This window comes from Rousettus aegyptiacus, unplaced genomic scaffold (genome assembly GCF_014176215.1).
Source record: "Rousettus aegyptiacus isolate mRouAeg1 unplaced genomic scaffold, mRouAeg1.p scaffold_m13_p_9, whole genome shotgun sequence".
NCBI lineage: Eukaryota > Metazoa > Chordata > Mammalia > Chiroptera > Pteropodidae > Rousettus > Rousettus aegyptiacus.
This window is the reverse complement of record NW_023416312.1, coordinates 6,648,616-6,672,734: the sequence shown is the minus strand read 5'-3', so window position 1 is coordinate 6,672,734 and position 24,119 is coordinate 6,648,616. Positions and strand designations below refer to the sequence as shown.

Here is a 24,119-nt window from a genome sequence, read left to right as displayed (position 1 = left end):
ATTTGCATACCTTTTAAATTGCTTACTGTTCTCCCATCTTCAGAGTTCATATCACTTAATACGGACAATTCAATATTTAATGACATCTTTTCAAAAGATTAAAGTTTTACTTACCTGGGTCTCTCTCATGTATATGTGAGTAGTTTTCCAACATGAAAGTAAAGAAATTTGACAGCTGGACAAAATAAAAATACATTAATCAATTAATGAACCCCAATAGCTACGATGGCAAACACTGCTGGCGTTCCCCTTTACTCATCTCCCAGCTGCTGTAGATGCTAATGGGTCTTGCCTCTATCCATTCCCCTCCTCCCAAGGATTACCCTTGGCAGATGGGTGGCACCTACCCTAGAGTGGCATAGGATACCATATATCTCCGCTCCTGGGGGGCTGCCCATAGAAAATGACGACTGTAGAAAGGGCACTACAGCCCAGCCTCCCACCTCCCTTGCCACTGGGTGGGATGAACTCTGTGATGCATTTCACTCTTCAGAACTCCCAATGGGACCAGCCTAAGGTCAGACTTCTCTAGAACCCATATTTTTGCCTAGTTTCTTCTCCTGTTCTATCTGGCTTTCCTCACTCCCAAAGAGGTTTTTCCTGAAAACACTCTCTCAGGAAATCACTTGTATCAGTATCTCTGTCTCAGATTCTGCTTCTAGGACACCAACCTAAGACAGCTACTACATTTTGCTCATTAAGATTTCTTCTTTTCCTTTTTTGGTAGTGAGATTACGAGGTAAGGAATACTCTTAAATGTCAAATATATTTATAAAATGAAATAAGGAAGAAGGGAGGAGGGAAGGAAAGATGGAAATCCACCAGCATTCCAACCATTATCTAGACGCTGCCTCTATGCCAACCAATTATCTGCTAAGACATGCATTTATACAGCACAAATAACTTCTTCTCCGAGCCCTGCCTTCCATGAAGAGTATTAGTATTCCATGAATACTAAGCAACCTTTACATTCTGGGAGTAGGTCTGGGAATTGAAAGAAGGAAGATTTTCCATACAAATATAAAAATTAATTATTTTAATCCTGTTGATAGGTTTATCAATTAAGAGTTGATAGAAACCACTTCACACACACTAGGATGGCTATAATCAAAAAGACAGATAATAGCAAGTGTCAGCAAAAATGTGGCAAAATGGAAGCCCTCATACACTGCTGGTGAGAATGTAAAATGTGTCGCTGCTTTGGAAAACAATTTAGCAATTATTCAAAAAGTTAAACACAGAGTTACCAGATGATCAAAGAATTCTACTTCTAAGCTTATATCCAAGAGAGTTGACCACATATTTTCAAATAAAAACTTGCACACAAATATTCATAGCAGCATTATTTACATTATTTTCCAAAAAGTGGAAACAATTGAAATGGTCTATCCACTGAGGAATGAATAAACAAATTATGGTATATCCATACAATGGAATATTATTCAGCAATAAAAAGAAATGAAGTGCTGATCCATGCTACAACATGGATGAAGCCTGAAGATATTATGCTCAGTGAAATAAGTTAGACACAAAAAGATCGCATGTTGTGTGGTTCCATTTATCTGAAATGACTAGAAAAGGCAAATCCATAAAGACAAAAAACAAATTAGTGGTTACCAGGGGCTGTGGCTGGGGAGTGAATGCTAATGAATATAGAGGTTTGGGGTGTTTTTGGGGGGCGGGAGGGTGCAGCAGAAAGGTGAAAAAATGTTCTAAACTTTATTATGGTGATGGTTAGAACTTTGAGAATGTACTAAAGGTCATTAAACTTTACACTTTAAATGGGTGAACTGTATCTTAAGAAATCTGTTATTTTAAAAGAGTCAATGTTAAAAAAATGTACTAATAATGGAATGTATGTATATAAAGCATATCAATTTGAGAGCTCACTATGCCCTTATCTTCGTCACTATATTCTACAGTGCTTAAAAGGACAGCCTGCTCTGTGAGCCCCTAATCAAAGCAAAGGGAGAATCTGAATCATAGGATATCATTTTTACAGCTGCCAAGAATAAATCCAGCAATTCCTTTAATTCTTTTTGAAAGTTTATCAATTATTTTGAAAGATTATATAATAAATTTACAGATAAATATGATTGTTGAAAACTATAAATGATGCAGAATGAAAATGAGAATTCCTCTCCCACTTACTTCTACCCATCAATATCACTCCTGTCCCCAGAAATAACCACCGTAAACACTTTACTGTACATCTTTTACACTTGATCTTAGCCAAAAGGCCAAGAAGAAATAGTGTATATTTTTCCTAGACTTTTGCTGTATGTTTAATTTCCTTTCACGTATTTGGCATAAAACTCTACATTTTGTTCTACAGGTTAATTTCTTTCATTAAAAGTTAGATTGGAGATCTAAGATCCTTTTATTGTTAAAAAGTACTTTTTTATCAAGCATTATAGCTGGATTTATATATCATTTTAGCAAGCTTAAAAGGGGCCTTCCTTGCCCATCTACATTTTCTTCTAGAACTTTCGTAAGTTTGTTCCCGGAAAATTCTTCCATTTTTTGACTCCTTAATGTGTTTTCACCTTCATAAAGTAACAAGTTTACTTCCTTTAATTCTTTTAGGGGCACTGAGACACATACCCCAAAACAGAATAAGACAATTTTTATTAGTTAACTCGACATCTGGCAGCCTTCTTAAAAATGTGAACTTTAGAACTAAAAGACACCATTTTCATTGCAAATCATATCTCTCTCTCAATAGCTAGCTTCAAGAAAGTGTCACTATATCTATTAAAGCCTTTCACAAAATTTCCTCAGCTTAAAATGGACCCAAACTGACATAGTTTGAGTCAAAGAATAACTCAAACTGTTACTCTTTCAATAACAAGGGGTAAAGAGAAGCATTTTACCAAAAAAAAAAAAAAAAGAGAGACAAGCTTGCAAAACATACCTGCAATTGGCCTTGTTCATCGGCATATTCGATGGACTGGAAGATGGTGAGGGCATAGCGTTGTCTGGTCTTCAGACGAGCTCTGTAACCTCGGTACCAGTTCTGGATGATCAGTGCAGCTCTTAGGACTGCAGACCCACAGGATATGAAAGTAAGAGAAAAACAGTTACTATGCAGCTATGGTGGGGAGTAGGCGTGTCAGAAAAAAATATCGGTCCGCCTGGATTCCTCAGTTCTAAGAACATAAAAACTACAAACAATAAGGCTTACCTTCATGTTTTTTAAAAATGTCCTCAAGTGTCAAATACTCAGAGAAAAATGATAGCAGAGACATGAAGAGTAGAATTTTTAGAGCGAGACCACCTGAATTTGAATTCCAGCTCTGTTGGTTACTTACTATGCAACTTTGGGTAAGTTATTAAAACTCCCAAAGCCCAGTTCCTTCATCTGTAAAATGGGGATAAAAATAGCACCTACCTCAGCCACTACTTAGGCACATGAAAGCTACCTATGCCCTATGAAGAAGCAATTCCATTCTTGACTTTATATCCCAAAGCAATTCTCTCACAGTCCACAAAAAAAAACCATACAGCAATACAATGCTTCTTTGTGGCAGTAGAAATTCTGACACCAAAACAGCCTGGCTGTCCACAACTAGGAAAGAGAAAGTAGCACTGCACTGGGTGAACACCATGGAGTATAAAGCCACGATTGGAAACAAGAGATTAAATAAACCCATAGCGACGTGAATGGATTTTTAAAAATTGTGCTTCAGTTAAAACAGTCGTTAAAAAGTTAGAGACAGAACGAAATATGATACCATTTTATATAAATTTAAAATACACATACACAAAACCACCATATACATTTCATAAGAATATACACAAAGGAAAAGATACACACTAAACCTAATAAATTGGTTATTTATGGAGGAGGGTGAATGAGCATCAGATACACGAATAAAAGTAAAGAAGCAAATAATTAACATATAAAAAGGTTTTGCACAGACCAATGGTGACAATGTGCAATGAATTGAGAAGTATAATTCACTTCACCTTCAACAGCTAAGGTTCAATTGATAAGAGACAGATGGATAAATGAACCTATCTCCCTTCTTCATAGAGTTACTATGAGGACAAACTGAGATACTACAGGTGAAAGTTTAACCCAATGCCTGGTATAAAGCATTTATGTTAAATAAATGGCCATTGTGGTTAAAAGTATTGTCTTGTTTGTGGACTATTCAGATACACTGACTCATCTGGGGCTGGAGCTTTTGCACCATCCTATAGCTTCACAGGTGAGAGATAATGAGATTTAAAATATAGGCTCTTGTGCCTTCCTCAAATTTAAAAGTGAAGAGCAATCAACACCAGCTGGCTCCTTTTATTCATACTATAATTTTTCACATTTAGCACATAAAAATTAAGAGTTGACTATTAACAGGAACAATTTTGGTTCTGATAGCAAGAATCCAGCCTCCAGTCCCAGCATCCTCGGTTTAGTATTACTGTGGTACACCAAGTAGACGCTAGTTATCTGAGAGTGTTTATTTACAAGCTTCTTCAAGGCTCTCAGGTATCAGAGACTCTCATTTCATTACTCAGCTTCCAGAAAACCCCAGGAAATAGACATAAGGTCAAGTATCATAATTTATAGGGGGAAACCAGAGAGAGAAAGAAATAGAGTAACTTGTTCAATATCGCAAAGCAAATAATTGGTAGTACCATGACTGCAATTTTGTGTTCTCATCGTACCATTATGGAGAGCCCAGGGTCACCTGAAAGGTCTGTTCTGTGGGACAGTCACTGTTATGTCCAACCAACCCTCACCCTGGGGTTCTCTGTTCACTAAGCACAATGTTCCAGTGCTATTTACAGAGCACTTGCTGAGGGCCAGGCAGTGGATCCTTCCTGCGGTCCTCACCACGCTGTGAAGCTGAGAGACACTAACTTACTTAAGATCACTTAGTAAGTGGAAATAGACAGCAAGGAATTGAATCCAAGTCTCACTGACCCCATAGCCCTAGTCCTTAACCTTTTTCTGTGCCCCAGTTTCCTACTTTGCACAGTGATGTCATGGAATAAATAAAGTCTCTTCTATTTAGTATTAGCAACACCAATAATAATAATCAAGCTTATTATTTCTATAATTGATAATTGTACAAAATAGCTACCATATGTTAAGGGTCTACTATAAGACATTTAGTCTCACAAATATTGTCATCTCCATGCAATACAGAAGAAAACTTCAGATTTAGAGAGGCAAAGAACTTGCTCAAAGTCACTCACCTAGTACAGACTCAGGTTTTCTGAGTCCAAACCCTGGCCTCTTCCCACTACAGCCAGTAACTTCATTCTCTAATCTATTTGTACCTTTCCTTCCTTTGAATTATAGCCACCATTTATTGAGTGCCTACTATGTGCCTGGCACTAACCTAGACACATTACATATACTACTGCTTCTACTCCTCCCCCGCAAGGACAAACAGGTCTTCTAAGCCCCCTCTCCCATCTCTGCCTTGCTTCTGTCAGGTCCCTTGCTGTGGACCCCAGCCCATGCCCCAGGGGAGGAGTTGCTGTTTCATTTGGTAAACACATGATACATTCATGGGCTACCTTTTACTAGTGGGTGTGGGTACTGTACTTTGGAAGGTACACAGTTCCTTATCTCTTGCACTTCCTCTTCTACTCCAATCAGTAAGCTGAGCAGACCCCAACCCTGACCCCTCCCATACTTGAAAATTCACCATCATGTTTACATTCCTGTACCTGAGCCCCTACATCTGAGCACAGATGCTACTTACTAAGCTTTCATGTGTCAGTTCTCACCCTGCGCTTCTCTAGTCAGCTTACTGGTGCTGAGGCTGGGACTCTGCTAGCCACTTCTGCACTTTGCCAATTGCTCCATGTTTGGCTCTGCCAATAGGGGCAGTAGAAGGAAATGGAGAGGCTGAAGGAGAAACAGGGGAGATACTCCTTCCTGTCTGCTTCCTGTTCCTGTTAGTGCAACCTAGCAATTGCTCTTCATCCCCACAGCAGTTTCTCCTGGCAGCCATCGAACCCAGTTTGCAGTTTACCCAGCACTTGCAAAACTATCCTCATGGCAGCCCCTCAGAGACACCAACACCAGCTGAGCAGCCCCCTCTTCTCAAAGATCTGAGTTTCAGTTCTGCAGGACCCCTCTTCCAGGTCTCTAGATTTTAGTAATTCCAATCTTTCCCCTTTGTTCTAGCAGCCTTAGAAGTGGTAACTTTCTTGCAGTTGCTACCTCCATACACCTTGGAGTTCTTTTTCAGGGACCCTTTTAGTAACCAGGTTAACAACTTGATACCTAATTGACAGTTGTTTACATTCCATTCTCTCTATTCAGATCACTCTTGGTTTCTGCCTCCTGACTAGACCCTGCCTGATGAGCTAGTCCCCTGGGGGTGGGAAAAGTAGGTCCTGCTTAGCCCTCCAGCCAGCTGAGGACCCTCCTTTGTAGCAGAAACTGCCAAAATGGCAAAGAGTAGAGCCCAGATTTGATGGATGCTCCTTGAGAGGGGTGTTAGCTCCATAACCCCCAACCCTCCCCACAGAATTGAAGATCTGTGTCGTCCCGGCCTGAACTTATTAAGACAGCTTAGATTCGCTTCTGGTCCTGCTACGTCTTGGCGTAGCAGGGCTTGTCTTCTCTGTCACACTATATGCAGAAAAAAGACAAAAACAAAGTTTTTGTCTTAGTGTCCCAAAATCCTTCTGTTTATAGAAGGAAGCAACAGTATAGGTTGAATAAATTACTTGGCCAAATATCAAGAACAAGTGATATTTGCTTTGTGTGACAGGTACTGTGGTTGGTGCTTTATATGGATAATTTGAGTTGATTTGATTTCAGTCCTCCCAACAATCCTAGGAAGTTATCATTATACTTATTTTACACATAAGGAAACAGAGGCTCAGAAATAATTTGTTTGGGGTCATATCACTTGTCAGTGGGACAACGTAGAGTCAAATCCAGATCTCTGTAGATCCAGAACCTGAGCTTACAACCATTTTGCTATACAGCCCAGACTGGCATTTGCAATCAGCCATAAAAACTGGGACAGTACATAGAATCGTATCTCCCTCCCACATGTTCCCCACCACATGTTCCCCATTCTCTTTACCTGATCTACTATTCACAGTACTTTTTACCACCTGATATTCTATATAGTTATATGTTTGTGTGTTTATTGTCTATCATCCCCTATTAGCTAAGCTACATGAGAACAGGGACTTTATTTTGTTCACTGCTATGTCCCCAGCACCTGGGATAAGGCCCAGCAATGGATATTTGCTGAATGAATGAATTAAATAATGAATGAATGAATAAATACCTTCTAGGGTTGTTATAATACATGATAATAAATTAGCAAAGTGCTAATATAGGTACTAATAATAAATTAATTGATTAATATAAAGTGCTTAGTATAATGTTTGACATACAGGAAGCACCCAATAAATGGTAGATACTTTTTTTAAAAAAGTAAGGCAGGTATGAAAAGATGCTCAACGTCACTAATCATCAGAGAAATATAAATTAAAACCACAATGAGATATCACCTCATACCTGTCAGAATGGCTGTCATCAATAAATCAACAAACAAGTGTTGGCAAGGACATGGAGAAAAGGGAACCCTCCTGCACTGTTGGTAGGATTGCAAATTGGTGTAGCCACTATGGAAAACAGTATAGAAGGTCCTCGAAAAAATTAAAGATAGAAGCTACCTTATGACCCAGCTATTCTACTTCTGGCTATTTATCCAAAGAAATCCAAAACGCTAATTCAAAAAAATATATGCACCCCTATATTTGCAGAGCTATTTATAATAGCCAAAATATGGAAGCAACCTAAGTGCCCATAAATAGACAATTGGATAAAGATTTGGTACATATATACAATGGAATATTACTCAGTAATAAAAAAGGATGAAATCTTACCATTTGAAACAACATGAATGGACCTAGAAGATATTATGCTAAGTGAAATAAGTCAGATAGAGACAAATATCATATGATCTCGCTTAATATGTGGAATCTAAAGTACAAAACAAACAGACAAACAAAATGGAAACAGACTCATAGATACAGAGAACAAACTGATGGTTACCAGATGGGAGGTGGGTTGCGGGGGGCTGAGTGAAAAAAGTGAAGAGATTAAGAAGTACAAATTGGGATATGAAGTACAACATAGGAATATAGTCAATAATATTATAATAACTATGTATAGTGCCAGGTGGGTACTATACTTATCGGGGGGATCACATCATAAATTATATAAATACCTAACTACTATGCTGTACACCTGAAACTAATATAAAATAATACCGAATGCCAACTAATAATTAAAAATTAAAAAATTATTTCATAAAAATAAAAAGGCAAGAATAATAGGTAATAATTGTCTCTCTCCAGGCTAATGATTTCTAGTGCCCCCCAAAACTTCCTAATTATACATAATATTAAAAATTTCACAAACTACTATGGATAAACAGGCTAGCATCTTAGAACCCAAGGGCCAGGAGCAAGAAGAGCCGTGCCAACCAGGACTCACAGGGCTCACTCCCTTAGAGTTAGGCCTCTCTTGACTACCCTTTTAAAAATGGCACCCCTCCCTGATTGCCTATCTCCTTCCTTATTTTCTCTCTACAGAACTTATTACCATCTGATATAGTATATATTTTACTCATTCGTTATTGTCTGTCTATTTCCACTAGAACATAACCTTCATAAGGGCTGGGATTTTGGTCCATCTGGTTAGCTGCCGAATCCCCCTGAGTCGGGAAGAGTCCCTGGAACATAGTAGATGCTCAAAAAATATTTGTCAAATGAATGAATGAAATTACTTTCTGCCTTGTGTTTATCTTCATGCTGACTGGCAGAGTCTTATGTTGGTTTTTTTTTATTTTTTAACCAAGAGTTTATTTAACAGATAGTTCTTTAAACAAGAAGCTTTATATTCAGAATGGTAAGGCATTGAAAGGCTCTGCTTTTGAAATTCTGCTGGTGGAGGCCTCCTGAGGAGGCACCAGGATAAGTGAACATTTAATGTAACTTTAAGGGGCCTAATATCCACTCATGAAGAGTGAGAGACACAAGTGTGATAAAACTGATTTAAATGAATTCAAATGAACTGAAAAGAGAATGAACCATCTAGTGTCAAAAGGCTTTAAACAAGAAGGAAAAGCATCTATTACCTCAGCTATTCAAATCATGATGAGAATAGGATATGGCTCAACTCTAGGACCACAGTTTGAAATGTTGCTATTTTTTATTTGCAGATATTCTATATCTGCTATCTTCTAGTGTGGCTGTCCCAGTGAGTCTTCCAACTCCAATGGAAAACGAGCTCAGAGCAATAGATGGTCACAAAGCCTGCTTCTTGGGCAGCAATCAAGGCAAGGACCTTTTGAGGCTTGCTCATCCACAAATTCGGGACTCTCCAGAACAAGAGTGCAACACAGCATCCTTGTCCCTAGAAAGTATTTTTCTTAAACAAGAGGGAAATGAGAGTAAAGCATGAGGTCCAATGTCCAAACAACAGCAGACATTTTAAACAAAACTGTACACTTTCCCTAAATGACAAAATAAATCATAGTTTTATCATTCTTAGAAATCTCTGGTCTTCTAGTCAGAGAATGACTAGAATTAGAGGTCATTTCTTTGACTTTTTATTTACTCATGCACTCAGCGACCCACCAACCCACCCATATGGGATAATAAGTTATGAATCTGTAATCTAGAGACTTCCATTTTGGTCCTGACTCAACTAGGTGCTAACTGTGCAACCTCAGGCAACTCACTTAACCTCTCTGGTCCTCAAGTTCTCTTGTGAACAATAAGGACTTGGGATTTGTGACCTTTTAAGTACCTTTCCAGGTATAAAATACTCTAATTCACCCCTCTATTTTTTTTAATGGCACAACAGCAGCATACCTATTATTGCACATAGTGAAGCTGAAATAACCATTCAAGGACAAAATAGGACCTGTAAATGTGAACACTCAAATCAGAAGCTTCTGGACAAAGAAGACAAATGCTAAAGGCTATTTAAAAATCTGAATTATCCTTGTATAAAAATCTAAGTCACGTCATTAATGTCCTTAGCTTTCCCATCAAGGAATCGTAGCCAAAGTTTGCTAACAATTGGTCTAGAAACATTGAACATTTCACCTATTACTTCTCCTTTAAATTGTCTAAAATTTGATTACTGTGTATGATCTGTTAATTGGTTCAAGTGATAGCAGATGGAGAAAGATAGAAGATAAAGAAAGATGTATGGAGAAGAAAGTAAAGATAAGATGGGGCTGGGAGACAGAGACACATGGGTAGGGTCTAAGGCCCAGAGGTTTCAGTGAAGATCAAGAGGTCAATGGGATAATAATCAAAGATTATAGAAGTGGAGCCAATCTAGGTGGCCACAGGAGCCAGGAAGTGGAATTGAGCACCTAAGGTTGAGTAGAGGAGGGGATGATAGAATTTAGGAGATTAAAGAATTGAGACACCAACATGTTCGAGGTTATTCATGTGTACAGTGAAGATACTCAAGATGATGCCAGGACATGGCACACAGAGTCTTGCAATGAATGAGGAAGTTGGTGAATAGCGAAAACAAGAAAGGACTAACAAATATACCCCTAAAAAGCATAAATCTAGGCTATAGCCACTGCAAACTTGGCAAACATATCTCAGGCTATACAGGATTAGGATATTTTTAACTTTTTATTTTGAAGTACTTTCAAACATATGGAAAAATAATAAGAATAGTACAATTGTTAATATTTTGTCACATATGACATTGAAATTCTTGAAGAGTACAAACCAGTTATTTAAAATATCCCTCCATTTGAATCTGGTCTATTTCCTCGTGATTAGATTCAGGTTATATATTTTGGCAGGAATAAGTGATAGGTCTTTCTTAAGTGCATTACATCAGGAGGCATATAATGTTAATTTGTCTCATTATTGGTGATGTGATTTAGATCACTTGGTTAAGGTGGTGTCCACCTAAAATTCAATACTGTAGAGGTATTTTCTTTATCTTTATAATAGTAAACGAGTTGCAGGAACATACTTTGAGACTGCGCACATATTTGTTCTCCAAAACATCCATTGATGATTTTTGCCTAAATCAACTATTTCTATGGTGCCTGCAAAATAGCAAATTTTAACTCACTCTTTCTATACATATTAGGATTAGGATATTTAAATGTCCCATTTAAAGCACTCTTTTATTCAACAGGGCAATGGAACAACACAAAGATTACATCAAGCCATTTTATGGAAGTTTCTTTAAGAACTGTAATCCTCGGCTCCACCGTAGTTTAGGAAAATGCGAAGTTTTATTTATACAATATCAAAATAATAGGCTAAATCAGTAAAATCAAGAGAACAGTTTACAAGTAACTGTGACACCTCTGCCATATAATTTCTACTAATTTCCTAAAAGGATCGTTATTGTGAAGATATCAATTTTTAAAAATTATTATATTCTTAAGTATGTAAGAAGTTTAGCTATATAAAAACATAACTCTCATTCTAAATTATTAAAACATTTTCTCATAGGAAATATATTTTATTAACAATTCGATAATGACCTTTAATCCTCACTCAGGAAAAAAAAATTAAATGTCTTGACTGTAATTCTCTTTTATGTCTCCTTTGTTAGTAATTACTAATCTGACTTCTATTGTCACACTCATTCATCCGAGGTCAAATACAAATAGCATTAAGTTTTTGTCTTATGCATAGCTGCTAAAAAGATAATGAAATATAAAGCCATAATCGTGTAAGAAAAGTGTTCTGATTACAGGAAATAATTAGCAGTTGAGGCTGAGGTATTGCCCTTTCTTACACTGAGTTGAAATGTGCGTTTCTGTAACAGGGTTTTCTAACAATTAGGTTCCCACTATAAAGCTGACATTTTTGTGAATTGTCTAGTAAAAAGCATTTAAATGGTGGGGATGGGACATCATATCCTTCCAGCAGTACTTCCTACCTTCTAAAAGCTCATGATTCTAGAGTGGATATCTGAATAGTCCCTGTCAAAATCTCATTATACTTGAAATTTCTAAAGCAAAGGTGGATCAATGACACAGTAAATAAAGAAAACAATGAAGATGCATTTAATTGGTATAAAGAATAAAAAGAATGTGTGAGTTTTTTGTTTGCCTGTTTCATGCAGGCAATAAATGTAGGAACAATCCCATGTCAATCTCAAAGCCAACCAATCATCACATCAAAAAGTGAATAATTGTCTATGGCCATGCCACCCTGAACACGCCGATCTTGTCTGATCTTGGAGGCTAAGCAGGGTTGGGTCTGGTTAGTACTTGGATGGGAGACCACCTAGGATTATCAAGTGCTGTAGGTGATTTTTTAAAAAGTGAATGATTAACTAAAAATTATCATTGAGAGGGATAATTTCAGATGAAGAAAGTGGTTTCCTTTTACAAAGAAAAGTGCTTGTTTAAAATTATTTCCATTTGATGTCAACAAACCAGGAACTATAGTATATGATGTGGGCCAAAAATAAAGATTTGACAGTTTTGACATATTGAACACTACAAAACATTGTTGAAAGAAATTAAAGAAGACCTAAATAAATGGAAATACATCTCATGTTCATGGATCAGATGATTTAATTGTTAAAATGGCAATCTCTCCAAATTGATCTACAGTTTCAACGCGCAATCCCTGCCAACATTCTAGCTGGCTTCTTGTGAGAAACTGACAAATTGGCCCTATTAATATGGAAATGTAATGGACCCAGAAAGCCAAAACAATCTTGAGAAAGAGAAACAAAGTTGAAGGGCTCATACTCCAATTTCAAAAAGTTCTACAAGAGCTACAGTAATAAAGTCAATGTGATACTGATATAGAGACAGACATTTAGATCAACAGAATAGAACTAAGAGTCCAGAAATAAACCCTCACATTTGTGGTCAACTGACTTTTTTTTTAAATGCCTACAGCACCTGGTATTCCAAGGTGGTCTCCTATCCAAGTACTAACCAGGCCTGACCCTGCTTAGCTTACGAGATCAGATGAGATCAGGCATGTTCAGGTTGGCATGGTTGTAGACTTTCAACTGATTTTTGACAAGAGTGCCAAGACCATTCAAGAAGAAAAGAATCACCTTTTCAACAAATGGTGCTGGGACAACTGGATATCCACACAAAGAATAAATTCGTACCCCTACCTCATACCATACAGGAAAATCAACTCAAAATAGATAAAAGCCTAAATGTAAGAGCCAAAAATGTAAAACTTAATGCAAAACTATAAAATGTTTTCTCAGAAGAAAACATAAAAATAAATAATCTTGGATTTGACTATGGATTCTTAGATAAGATATCAAAAGCACAAGCAACCAAAGAAAAAATAAATTAGACTTCATCAAAATTAAAAACCTTTCTGTTTCAAAGGACATCATCAAGAAAGTGATAAGATGACCTATGAATGAAAGAAAATATGCACAAGTCATAAATTTGATAAGGAAATTCTAACTAGAATATATAAAGAATTTTTACAACAAAATAATATAAAAATAACTAACTCAATTACAATATGGACAAATGATCTGAATAGACATTTCTCTGAAGAAGAACTATAAATGGCCAATAAACAAACACATGAAAAGATGCTCAACATCATTAGCCATTGGGGAAATGTACACAAAAACCCTAATGAAATGCCACTCCATATCCACTAGGATGGGTATAATCAAAACCAGGGGTCCCTAACCTCCAGGCCATGGACTGGTGCTAGTCAGTGGCCTGTTAAGAACTGGGCCACTGAGAAGGAGGTGAGTGGCGGGCAAGCAAGCAAAGCTTCACCTGTATTTGCAGCTACTCCCCAGTACTAGTATCACTGCCTCAGCTCCACCTCAGATCATCGGGCATTAGATTCTCATAGGAATCTAATGGTTAGGGACTGCTGATCAAAAAGACAGACAATAACAAGTGTTGTCAAGGATGTGGATAAATTGGAACCATCACATGTTGTTAGTGGGAATATAGAATGAAAAAAAAACAGTTTGGAAGTTTTGTAAAATGTTAAACATGAGCTACCGGCAATTCTACTCCTAGGTATATACTCAAGAGAACTGAAAACACGTTGAACACAATAACATGAATGTTCATAGAAGCATTGTTCACAATAGTAAAAAAGTAGAAACAATCCAAATGTCCATAAATTGATGAACAGATAAATACAATGTGGCATATCCATACAATGGAATATTATTTGGCAATAAAAAGGAAGAAAGTTCTGATTCATCCTACATGGATGAACTTCAAAATCATTATGCTGAGTGAAAAAAGTCGGACACAAAAGACTCTATACTGTTAGATTACATTTACATGAAATGTCCAGAAGAGCCCAAATCTATAGAGACAGAAAGTAAATTAGTGATTGCCTGGAACTGAGAAGGTAAGGGGGCGGGGGTGACTGCTAATGGGTTCCTGGTGGGGGGATGAAAATGTTCTAAAATTGAATGTAGTGATGGTTGTGCATTTCTATGAATATACTAAAAACCACTGAATTATATACTTTAAACTGGTAAATTATATAGTATGTGAATTATATTGCAATAATGCTGCTATTTTTAAAAAGTGATCCAGGAAAATAGTTAGGTATTTCCTCAAAAAGTTAAACCTAGAATTACTATATGACCCTGCATTTCCACTCTAGATACATACCCCAAAGAACTGAAAATAAAGACTTAAACAAATAAACATACACTCACATTCATAGAGCACTATTCACAGTAGCCAAAAAGGTGAGAACAACCCAAATGTCCACCAACAGATGAGTGAATAAACAGAAGTGGTATACATATACAATGGAATATTATTCAGCCTTAAAAAGTAATAAAGTACTGATACATGCTAAGACATGGATGAACCTCAAAAACATGCTAAGTGAAAGGAGCCAGACACAGAAGCCAGTCACATCGTGTATTATTCCATTACATGACATGTCCAGAATAGATAAATTCATAGAGAACAGATATAGATTGGTGGTCGTTATAGGCTGGGGGATGAGGGAAATCCGGAGAAACTGCTTAATGGATAAAGAGTTTTACTTGGAAGTGTTGGAAATATTATGGAAGTAGATAGAAGAAGTGGTTATATATACAACACTGTGAATATACCAAATGCCACCAAATTATCCTTTATAAAATGGTTACTTTTACATTTAGTGAATTTCACCTCAATAAACAATTTGAAAGAAAAGGCAATCCAAAAATCTAAGATATTTCCATTTACATGCAATATTTTAAAAGTTGAAAAGTAACTTCAAAAAGAAAGAAATTACAAGTTGGGCTTGGCTTTTTTTTTTGTAACCTAAGAAATTTGGCTAAATTTAAAGTACTCTAGGTAATCCTAGACATAAAAAGATACTCTCTTCACTGTCTTATAATAAATTATTACTATGAAATTAGTTCAGTTGGAGCTTTTGAAAGATTTATTTCATGATGTGCTTACAGATTTGGAAGGGTTGGAGCACCTCCCGAGTGAGTCCCTGCTGTCAGAGATTAGCTTGCTAACTCACCAGCACGAGTCAGCTAAGAGCAAGAATAGCATTTGATTCCCAAAGGAAAATATCCCACACTAATTAGTATGAAACACTCTGAATCCTGAATTCTCCATATTAAGCCTTAGTAAACTCCCAAAACCAAGATTTGGAATAAAAATTGGGGGAAATTATCTATATAACCTAGATAACAAAGGAATGGAGTTTAAGAGCAAATCATTCACATAACTGTCCCAGCTTGTTTTTAATTTAATTTGCTTGTGGAGACTATGTCCCTTAAACACTCAAATGAGTTTCAACTAGATTCTAATAGCTATGAGAAAAAAAAACCTCAGTTCAAAATAAAGGAAATATTTAAGCCTCTAATTATATGGGGGTAAAAAGGGGCATGTCATCTATTTAGAAACACACTATGGGAGAAGCAGCTGATCTAGTGTTTCCCAATTCTACCTAGTATTCTAAAACCATGAGGCAAATCTCATGAAGTTCTGTGTTGAATAGCTATGAAAAATAATCTGATCACCGAGTTATAAAATCTAATAAAAATTCAACGATGCTACTAAATGTTACAGTTATGAATATAGCTATTTATAAGTGTACTGAATAAACAGATATAAATTTTCAAAGTCTTGCTTGTTCCCTGCCACTGAGTTTTAAATTGTGATTTTATATTGGTACACTTTCAATTGAAATCAAATCAAACAAAATATCCCTTAGCTAATACTTTATGGTACATAACAAATTAAAAACTACATCTTCCTAAAGGAAGTTTCCAATATTATACCAATATTTAGCCTTCGGTTCAAGTGATGATTGCCTTGTGCAATATCACACAGGGCAGCTCCAGAATCAACCGTGTGAGTAAATGAGAAAGGCGGAGAGGTAACCAGTCTCACTCTTCCCTTTTCATTCAGGAAGACAGGCACATTCCTAGCACTCACCATTCTCAGATCTCTTGGTTTTCGTTGAAGATGAAATATTACAGCCCATGTCTTCTAGATTGTGTGTGTTCACGAGTCAATTTCTCATTCCAAAACAGCGTGAACAGTGTCTCTCTTTATGCTGTGGGGAGCCACTCCTAGCTGAGCCACTTCATAGATCCTGATGGGGAAGACACAGGAGGGAGGGAGGAAAGCGCCGTTAACAAGGTATCTAAGGGCTGCTCGGCAAGATTCATTTTATGCTTCTTCTCAACTGCTGCTCATCATGTGATGTGGAAAGTAAGTGATCAGACATAATCTAATCCTGGTTTATTTTCCACAACAGAGCAGCTACAGATTACTTTTCTGCTGCACATAAATTGTATTTTCTTTGTGTCTCGGTCAGATCAAGGAACGCAGAAAATAAAGCATTAAAAATGAAAAGAAATGGAAATGTAAGAGCGTACAATTTTCTAAAGCAAATATAGAGAATGGAATATGACTGACATAATTTTACGGTTTGGGTTTTCAACTCAAAATAATTAAATCTATCTGGGCTTTGAAAAATACAAATTGGAGACTATAAGACAAAAACAACATATTTAGACAACTATACCAAAATTTAAATCAAAGTGAGTTCTTTGACAATATTTCTCAGAATCCGTTGGGGCACTTGTTTAAAAAAGGAGGCTCTATGCCCCCTGACTAAGGCATCACAATCCGTGGGAGTCCCTTTTTAAGCAAGCTCTCCAGGATTTTTCTTTTTAAGTAAACCACTATTTAATTTTTTTTTATGGTGACATTGGTTAATGAAATCCAGTAAGTTTCAGCTGTACACTTTAATAATAAGGCATATATATATATATGTGTGTGTATATATATATATACACACATATATACTGTATGTATATATATACATATATATATATACACACACACACACACACACATATATACTGTATGTTAACCTCCCATAGTTAGATTTCTTTCTATCACCACATATTTGACCCCCTTTATCCTATCTACCTGCCCCCATTTTCCCTCCCCCCTCCCCTTTGGTAACCACTAGTCTATAGTCCATGTCCATGCGTCTCTGTTTGTTTGTCCTGTTCATTTGTTGCTTTTAGGTTTATATCCCACATATAAGTGATATCATGTGATTTTCAAATTTTTCTGTTCTCCAGATATTTTTGAGACCCCTCCAAGTCTGCTAGCTCACTGGCCCTTCCGTAGAGTGCTCCACTGATCTTCCACAATCACTCTCTGGGAGTTTGCACCAAAATACCTTTCCTCAAGGCTTTTTTGGGTGATGGTTCTGAAGGGGACCAAAAGTTTTGCTTTTGGGGATATTGATTGTTAAGCTGGTAATTAAGGAACAAAAGCTTCAGAAATAACCTCTAACCCTCCCTTCTCTCCTAAGAGAGTCAGAAAGAAAACACCTGCTCCAGGGAGGGAACCTTTGCATAACCAGCTTAGACAGGAAGACTTCCAGCAGGAGCCTGTATACTAGACCCCTGTATATCTCTTTGTTTCTGGGTCGCCTAGCAAAAATTTACCTGCCATGTATTTTCCCCTCTTCCTCAACTACCTGTAAATTGCCTACTTCCTTTGAAATCTCAGACCCCTACCCATCTTTTTCCTTTATTCAAAATGACATATATACTCAATTTTACCTCACTGCCCTTGGGATTTTCATGCTTATGTCAATTCCCCACACACATGTATTAAAATTTTATTTTCTCCTATTAATCTGTCTCTGTTAATTTGATTATCAGCCCAGCTAGAACCTCGAAGGTAGGAGTAAAAGTATTCTTTTTAACCCCCACATTTTCTTTGTTTTGTGATGCTCCAAATCAGCCTGATCTAATATATTTGCATTTACAGATAGGTACAGTCAGAGAACAACTGATCCGGAACCCTACAGGGCACGTCTATTTTTCCATTAGCACTACACTAAAAGCTTTGAAATTTCAACTCAACTTTAAAAAGGAAGAAATTCAAATGAGCAAAACATTTGAATTATGGAAATAGTTTTAAAACAGTAACCTTAATAAACAGATATTCTGATCTGATCTAGGGCTGATTCTTTTAAGTGTTGAATTAATTAACCCTCCTAAACTTCGGGTTATTTGCAAATTTGGTAGGCATTTCTTTCATATCTTTATTATCTACATAATGGATATAAAATATTAATAAGGTCAGCTCCAGGAGCAACACAAACCCTTGTGGCATTCCACTCCAAACCGTTCTCCAGGTTTACCACAGATCCATTACATTCACACCCTCTGAGCACATTTGTGCATTTAGGTGGTAAATTCGCCCATCGTAGCTATCATCTCATTTATCTGAGATGTCCTTGGAAATTTTGCTAAGTATTTCAATAAAATTAAGGTATATACTTTGACATCTTGACATTCCAGTCTATCCCAACAGCAGAAGAAGAAGAGTGGAAGAGAAAAGGGAAGGAGGACGGAAGAAAGGAAGGAAGGAAATCAGTTTGGCATGATTTTTAATAACAGAATCATTGAAGTTTAAAGGTGGGAGAGACCTTTAAAATTACCTAGAATTTACACAAGGTGCAAGGAAGTTAAGCAACTTGCCTAATATGTCATATAGACAAATTGATTGTCAAACTTTGTTGCATATTAGCATCACCTGGGAACTTTGAAAACTCCCAATGCTTAGACAGCACTTCATTAAATCAGAATCTCTGGGGGCTCAACAAAGAGTGAAGACTGAGTCCCATCCCCAGAGATTCTGATGAAATTGATATTGGGTGGGGTTGGGCATCAGGATTTTTTAAAGCTCCCCAGATGATTCTCACATGCAGTAAAGTTTGACAATCTCTTATAGAGATAATGGTCTAGCAAACCCATAATGACACTGAGCATCACATTTTCCTCTAAATGCTTTGAATCCATCTGTTTGGAGCAAAATCTTTCCAGAGGTCACGTCAAGCTCATATGGCTGTGGCTTTTGGCATCTGCTCTTTTCTTTGAAATCGGGGCACTATTTACACATCGCCTTCTCTTCATACTCAGGAATTTTCCAAGGGTATCTGCAGTGCCTATGAGAACACATCTGCCAGAGCCTTCATCAGGCTTCAAAGCACTTCATCTAGTCCTGCTGACTTTCTCCAAGCGCCTAGATTAGTGCTCTCCAACATGAGTCTCACCAGACTTACCAGAGGAGAGAATTCAAATATGTGGACTCCCAGGATTCAAGCAGTCTGGGGACCTTGGGAATATGAATTAAAGAGCACCCTTTGGGGGATTCGATGCAGGCACTAGCCAACTTCCTTAGGCTTCACTTCCATCATTATGCTATTTTTTTCTACCCCATTTTATGAATACATAAGAGCTGGGCATTGAGTAGGCAACAAACACTGATTCAACAATAAAGTGATACATTTCAATCTTGATTCCCCCCCAGAAAAATAAATAAATAAACAAACAAATAAATAAATAAATAAATAAAGCCATCTCTTTTCAAAGGCATCTGGTTCTCAGCCCCCCTCAGTTAATTTATTATACAACAAACAAGAGTCCATGTAAAAGGTTCGCTGCAAACCAAAAAGCACCACACTTGAGTATATTTCTGCTAGACTCTAAGCTCCCTGGATATTTTTCTTTCTAAACACTACTTGAATCTCTGGTACCTGGACAGTGCCTTTCACAGAGCAGGTTTGATAAATGCTGAATGACCGACTGAATGAATACTTCCAAGCCAGTCCTTTAAAAAATTAATAGCCAAAAATCATTATGAGTCCATCATTTTGTGCACAGATGCAGGCTCTTTGATTATGAACCTTTTATTAAGCCAGAAAATGGGTAGTACTTATTATGCATCCATTTTTAAAGAAAATTTTAAGATCATGATGACAAGAAATGAGAATTGTTCCGGTGTTCTTTGGTTATTAGAAAAAAAAAATTCCTATTAGAATTTTTATATTATAAAACAATAATTATTAAGCAAGTTATTTCGAAACTGTTTTTCTCCCTCAGGTAACAGGATAAAAAAGAAAAGAAAAAGAGTGTCAGCTCATTTTCATTCTTACCAAAATAAGAGCTGTTAAGGCCAGGTGCCACTTACTACTCCCACACACTGCCCAACCTAGACTGTCATCACCGGCTTAAAGACAGAGAGGGAAATAAGTTTTTAAACAGCGTATATGCCTTTGAGGACATCTCTGGCTGGCTGCAAAGCTGATAAAAATGATTTGGAGATTTTCCATTATTTGGGAAAACTTAAGCTTCTTTCATTTCCTGCCCTCTGTCAGCATTAGAAATGCATTTAGTGTACTAAAGAAGTCTCTGAAGAAACCGGTCTCTCTGAGGCCTGAAAGGCTAAAGAGGTGAGGGGTTTCTGCAGCGTTCACGAAGACCCAAGGATGCCATAGTCACTGACATGATCTACCGAAAAGGTGGTTCTTGACAAAAAAAAAAAAAAACACAGGTTGAAACTTTCCCAGTGCCACTGTCCCTACCAATATATACATATATTCAGAAGGTTTTAAAGCATAAACATAAAATAGTGACTCATCATTGGCACTCACTTATAATTCACAAAAGGAAAGGTTTCTAAAGCTTCTGCTAAAAGGTTTTGACTGTGCGCGTGTGGAAGTGGGGTGAGGGGGGAGAACTGGAGGGTGAAAGTGTTTGATGTCTTTCAGTTCTTTGCATCCTAACCACTTTTCATTTCCCAAGGTGAAAATACAAGGAAAGAACAAAAGATGGCCCTTGGAGCCAAGCTAACCTCAGCTACCAAACACCCTCCAAGCGCAGCCGAGTCTCCCCAAGCTGCTCTAATTCATTATTTCAAAGTGCATCTCTATTAACTCCCACACCTTGGTTCAGCTACCTTGACCCTGATTCCACCTTTGGCATTCTAGATGTGAATAGGGTGGTTTCCCATGCTAGAAATTCAGCTTTTCCTAGAGAAAATTCTGCTTTTGTGAGAAATTCTTGCCCTAGCTCTGGCCCTAAGGAATCCAAATCTAGAACTCATAGTCATTCAACTGGTAACACACCCCTGCCCCCCAAAGTGGGAGTTAGGTAGGCAGGTCTGATTCTTCTGCCTTGGACTGTGTAGACATGAGCATGGAAGACATATACCTCTTTGGGCTCACCCTGCTGCATTACCTCTGGTATTCTTCGAAACAGGGGTCTACAGCCTGATGTCTGTGGCCAAAATGAGAAGGGACATCAGTTGTAAAATTCTTGATCTTTTAGAAGGAAATGAAATGGGACATCTCTTTGCAGTGTTAATCTTTTTAGTAAACCTAGTTTTCTTCCCTCCTTTCTTTGGAAAAAGGCTCCCTCCCTCAAATCCTGATAATTGCCCTGGTGACTCAGATCCTCTGGCTATTGATAAGAGTCATCAGCCCATTGTTAAGCAGAAATTGTGTTAAACCAGGCAGGGCCCTTAGAGTTTGGGTGGGGGGGAGGTTACTTTAAGCCAAAAGTCTTTCTTTTTACTCTTTAAGAAATATATTAACCAAGCCCGTTTCCCTTTATTCACTTAATGGGCAAATCAATAATAGATGTATGATTTAAATAACGAGTTTGTATTTTCTTTGCCTTGTCTAGGGACTGAGGGGGCACTTCAGCAGAAAATCCAAGACCCCACCCCTGACTGAGGCAGGAAAGGAAAGCTCCATGAAACCCCTGCAGGAAGGGACTACGGCCATTCTCAGCAGGAAGCAGATATGGAAGAAGAGACTTCCCATCCCTTAACATCCATACTAATAAGGGGGTTCATACTAATAAGGGGGTTGGTGGCTCTTAGAAAAGACGTAGGCAGGAAAGTTAGGGGGTTTTGGGTCTGCCTGCAAAGACACTGAGGTCATCCTATCCTAGAATGGTCTGTCATAATCTGCACACAATTAAGCAAACCAGAAGGCATTTTGTAACACACAAAGAAACCAGTTGGCAGCGATTTAGGTACCAGTTTAAGCCAGTCACTCACACCTGTGCAATGAAGACCCCACTGACCTTCAACTCACCTGAGTCTCATTATACATACCATCATTATAATATGATGCATATGCCTGGAAGTTCATTAATATTATTATAACAGACTGAATTCTGGGAACAAACATGCACAGAAGGCAAAATGATGACTCACTGAGTCCTGTCAATCTTAGTTGTCAATAAAGGAAGCCCACTCCTCTAAGAAAAGTAATCACCCACGGCTAAAAGGGATAAACCCTGAAGTCTTTGTTACCAGGCCTTCTTGGGCCAGGCTTCTCTTGCTCAGGCTCCCTTCCATGTGTGGAAGTATACTTTCCTTTCTAATAAAACTTTTCTTTCCTACTGTATTTTGGTGTCTTGCTCAATTCTTTGTTCGAGACATCAAAACCCTGGACAACGCACTGGGCGAACGTGGACCCCACTCTCCGGTAACATAAATATAACTAAGGAGCATAGAGCGGGGTAGAGGAGTCCCTGGCAGGTCATGCTAGAGAGGCCCCTTCCACCATTACCATTCCGGTAAACAATGCAGCATCTGCTTATGTCCGGGGTCCAAATGAATAAGGAATCTCTGTTAAGACTGAGCAGGTGATTCTTCCTGGGTCTCATTAGATGAAAGGATAAGAAAAGGGAGGAAACTATACTGACCACCAGCAAGTGTCTCAGGGTATCTGTTGTTACATCAGACAGGATTGTGATCAGGAGGCAGCCTGGCCTGATGCCAGGTTTCCCAAAGTGTGTTTGTAGAAGAGTAGTGCTATGTGGTTCATAATTCTAGGAATAATGCAAAAAAGGTCCCACCATCAAATAAGTTCAGAAGTAGGATTTCACAGGAACTGCAGAATTCCACGGAGCCTCCAATTTGTCCACGTGCATTGTGAATCCCTAAGAAAGAGCCTAGAGCGTCTACTGTTTCCCAAACAGCCTGGCAGGGGACCCTTCTGAGGGAAAGCATCTCAAAAACACCTACTATTCCTAACTGCCTAATGCTGGTCCCACTGGAGCCTGAGTTTTAGAAGTCAGCAAACCAGAGTTTAAGCTAGTCATTAATTCCTCTACACCTCAGTTTTTCTCCCAAGGACTAATGTAGGGATGAGGCAATAGAACTAAAGTGTTAAATCAAGCCACATTCAGAGACTGCAAAATGCCATCAGCCCTGTAGCCAGGCCAGGACACCTGCAGGATACAGGCAGATTTCTGCTTGGGATTGCTAACGACCCATTTCCCCACACCATGAAGGAAAAACAGGAAAACAATCTTTAAGTGGTGCCCTACACAAAATAAAATAGTTCATTCCCTATGGTTAAAACCATGGGGAACCTATGAATTAAAGGCGGCAACTGCCAGCAGGCCTTTCACACTACATAATCTCACCTTTTCACACTACATACTCTTATCCTTCCTCACTGTATGTCCATATCAAAGGTAATGGGTAAACAAGGTCTTTCAACTGTAACTCACAGGAACTAAAGAATGATAAATAAACTGAATCCCGCATACACTTGGGGTCTCTCTCACTGTCCTGTCTCTCTCTATTGTCTCTGTCCCTCTAAGTCTCTCAGGCTCTCTCACCCCTTCTCCAATAAACTTACCCTATGACTCTAACTTTGGTGTGTGTTAGAATTCTCTCTACACTCTCCACCGACACACTCTCTTCTCTCAGTGCAGGGCTTGGTCTCCACTCACTCGGGGCAATTTGCCCTGTCCTGCATCAGAACTAGGAATGATATTACATATCTTACAGACTTGTACT

The 24,119-nt window shown here is 38.0% G+C and overlaps 1 protein-coding gene and 1 pseudogene across 3 annotated transcripts in view; both read right to left on the bottom strand.

Annotated features, from left to right (window-relative positions):
• The window catches only part of PPEF1 (protein phosphatase with EF-hand domain 1), a 107,007-nt gene that overhangs the window by 59,839 nt on the left and 23,049 nt on the right, over window positions 1–24,119 (bottom strand). For all 3 annotated transcript variants that reach the window (XM_036227194.1, XM_036227195.1, XM_036227196.1), the window contains 3 exons: window positions 16,416–16,575; window positions 2,915–3,042; window positions 115–175 (listed from right to left, as the gene is read on the bottom strand). In XM_036227194.1, the coding sequence (XP_036083087.1) occupies window positions 115–175; window positions 2,915–3,042; window positions 16,416–16,464 (238 nt within the window). In that variant the 5' untranslated portion in view covers window positions 16,465–16,575. The remainder of the gene's footprint in view (window positions 1–114; window positions 176–2,914; window positions 3,043–16,415; window positions 16,576–24,119) is intronic.
• On the bottom strand, window positions 12,900–13,018 carry LOC118608416 (annotated as a pseudogene).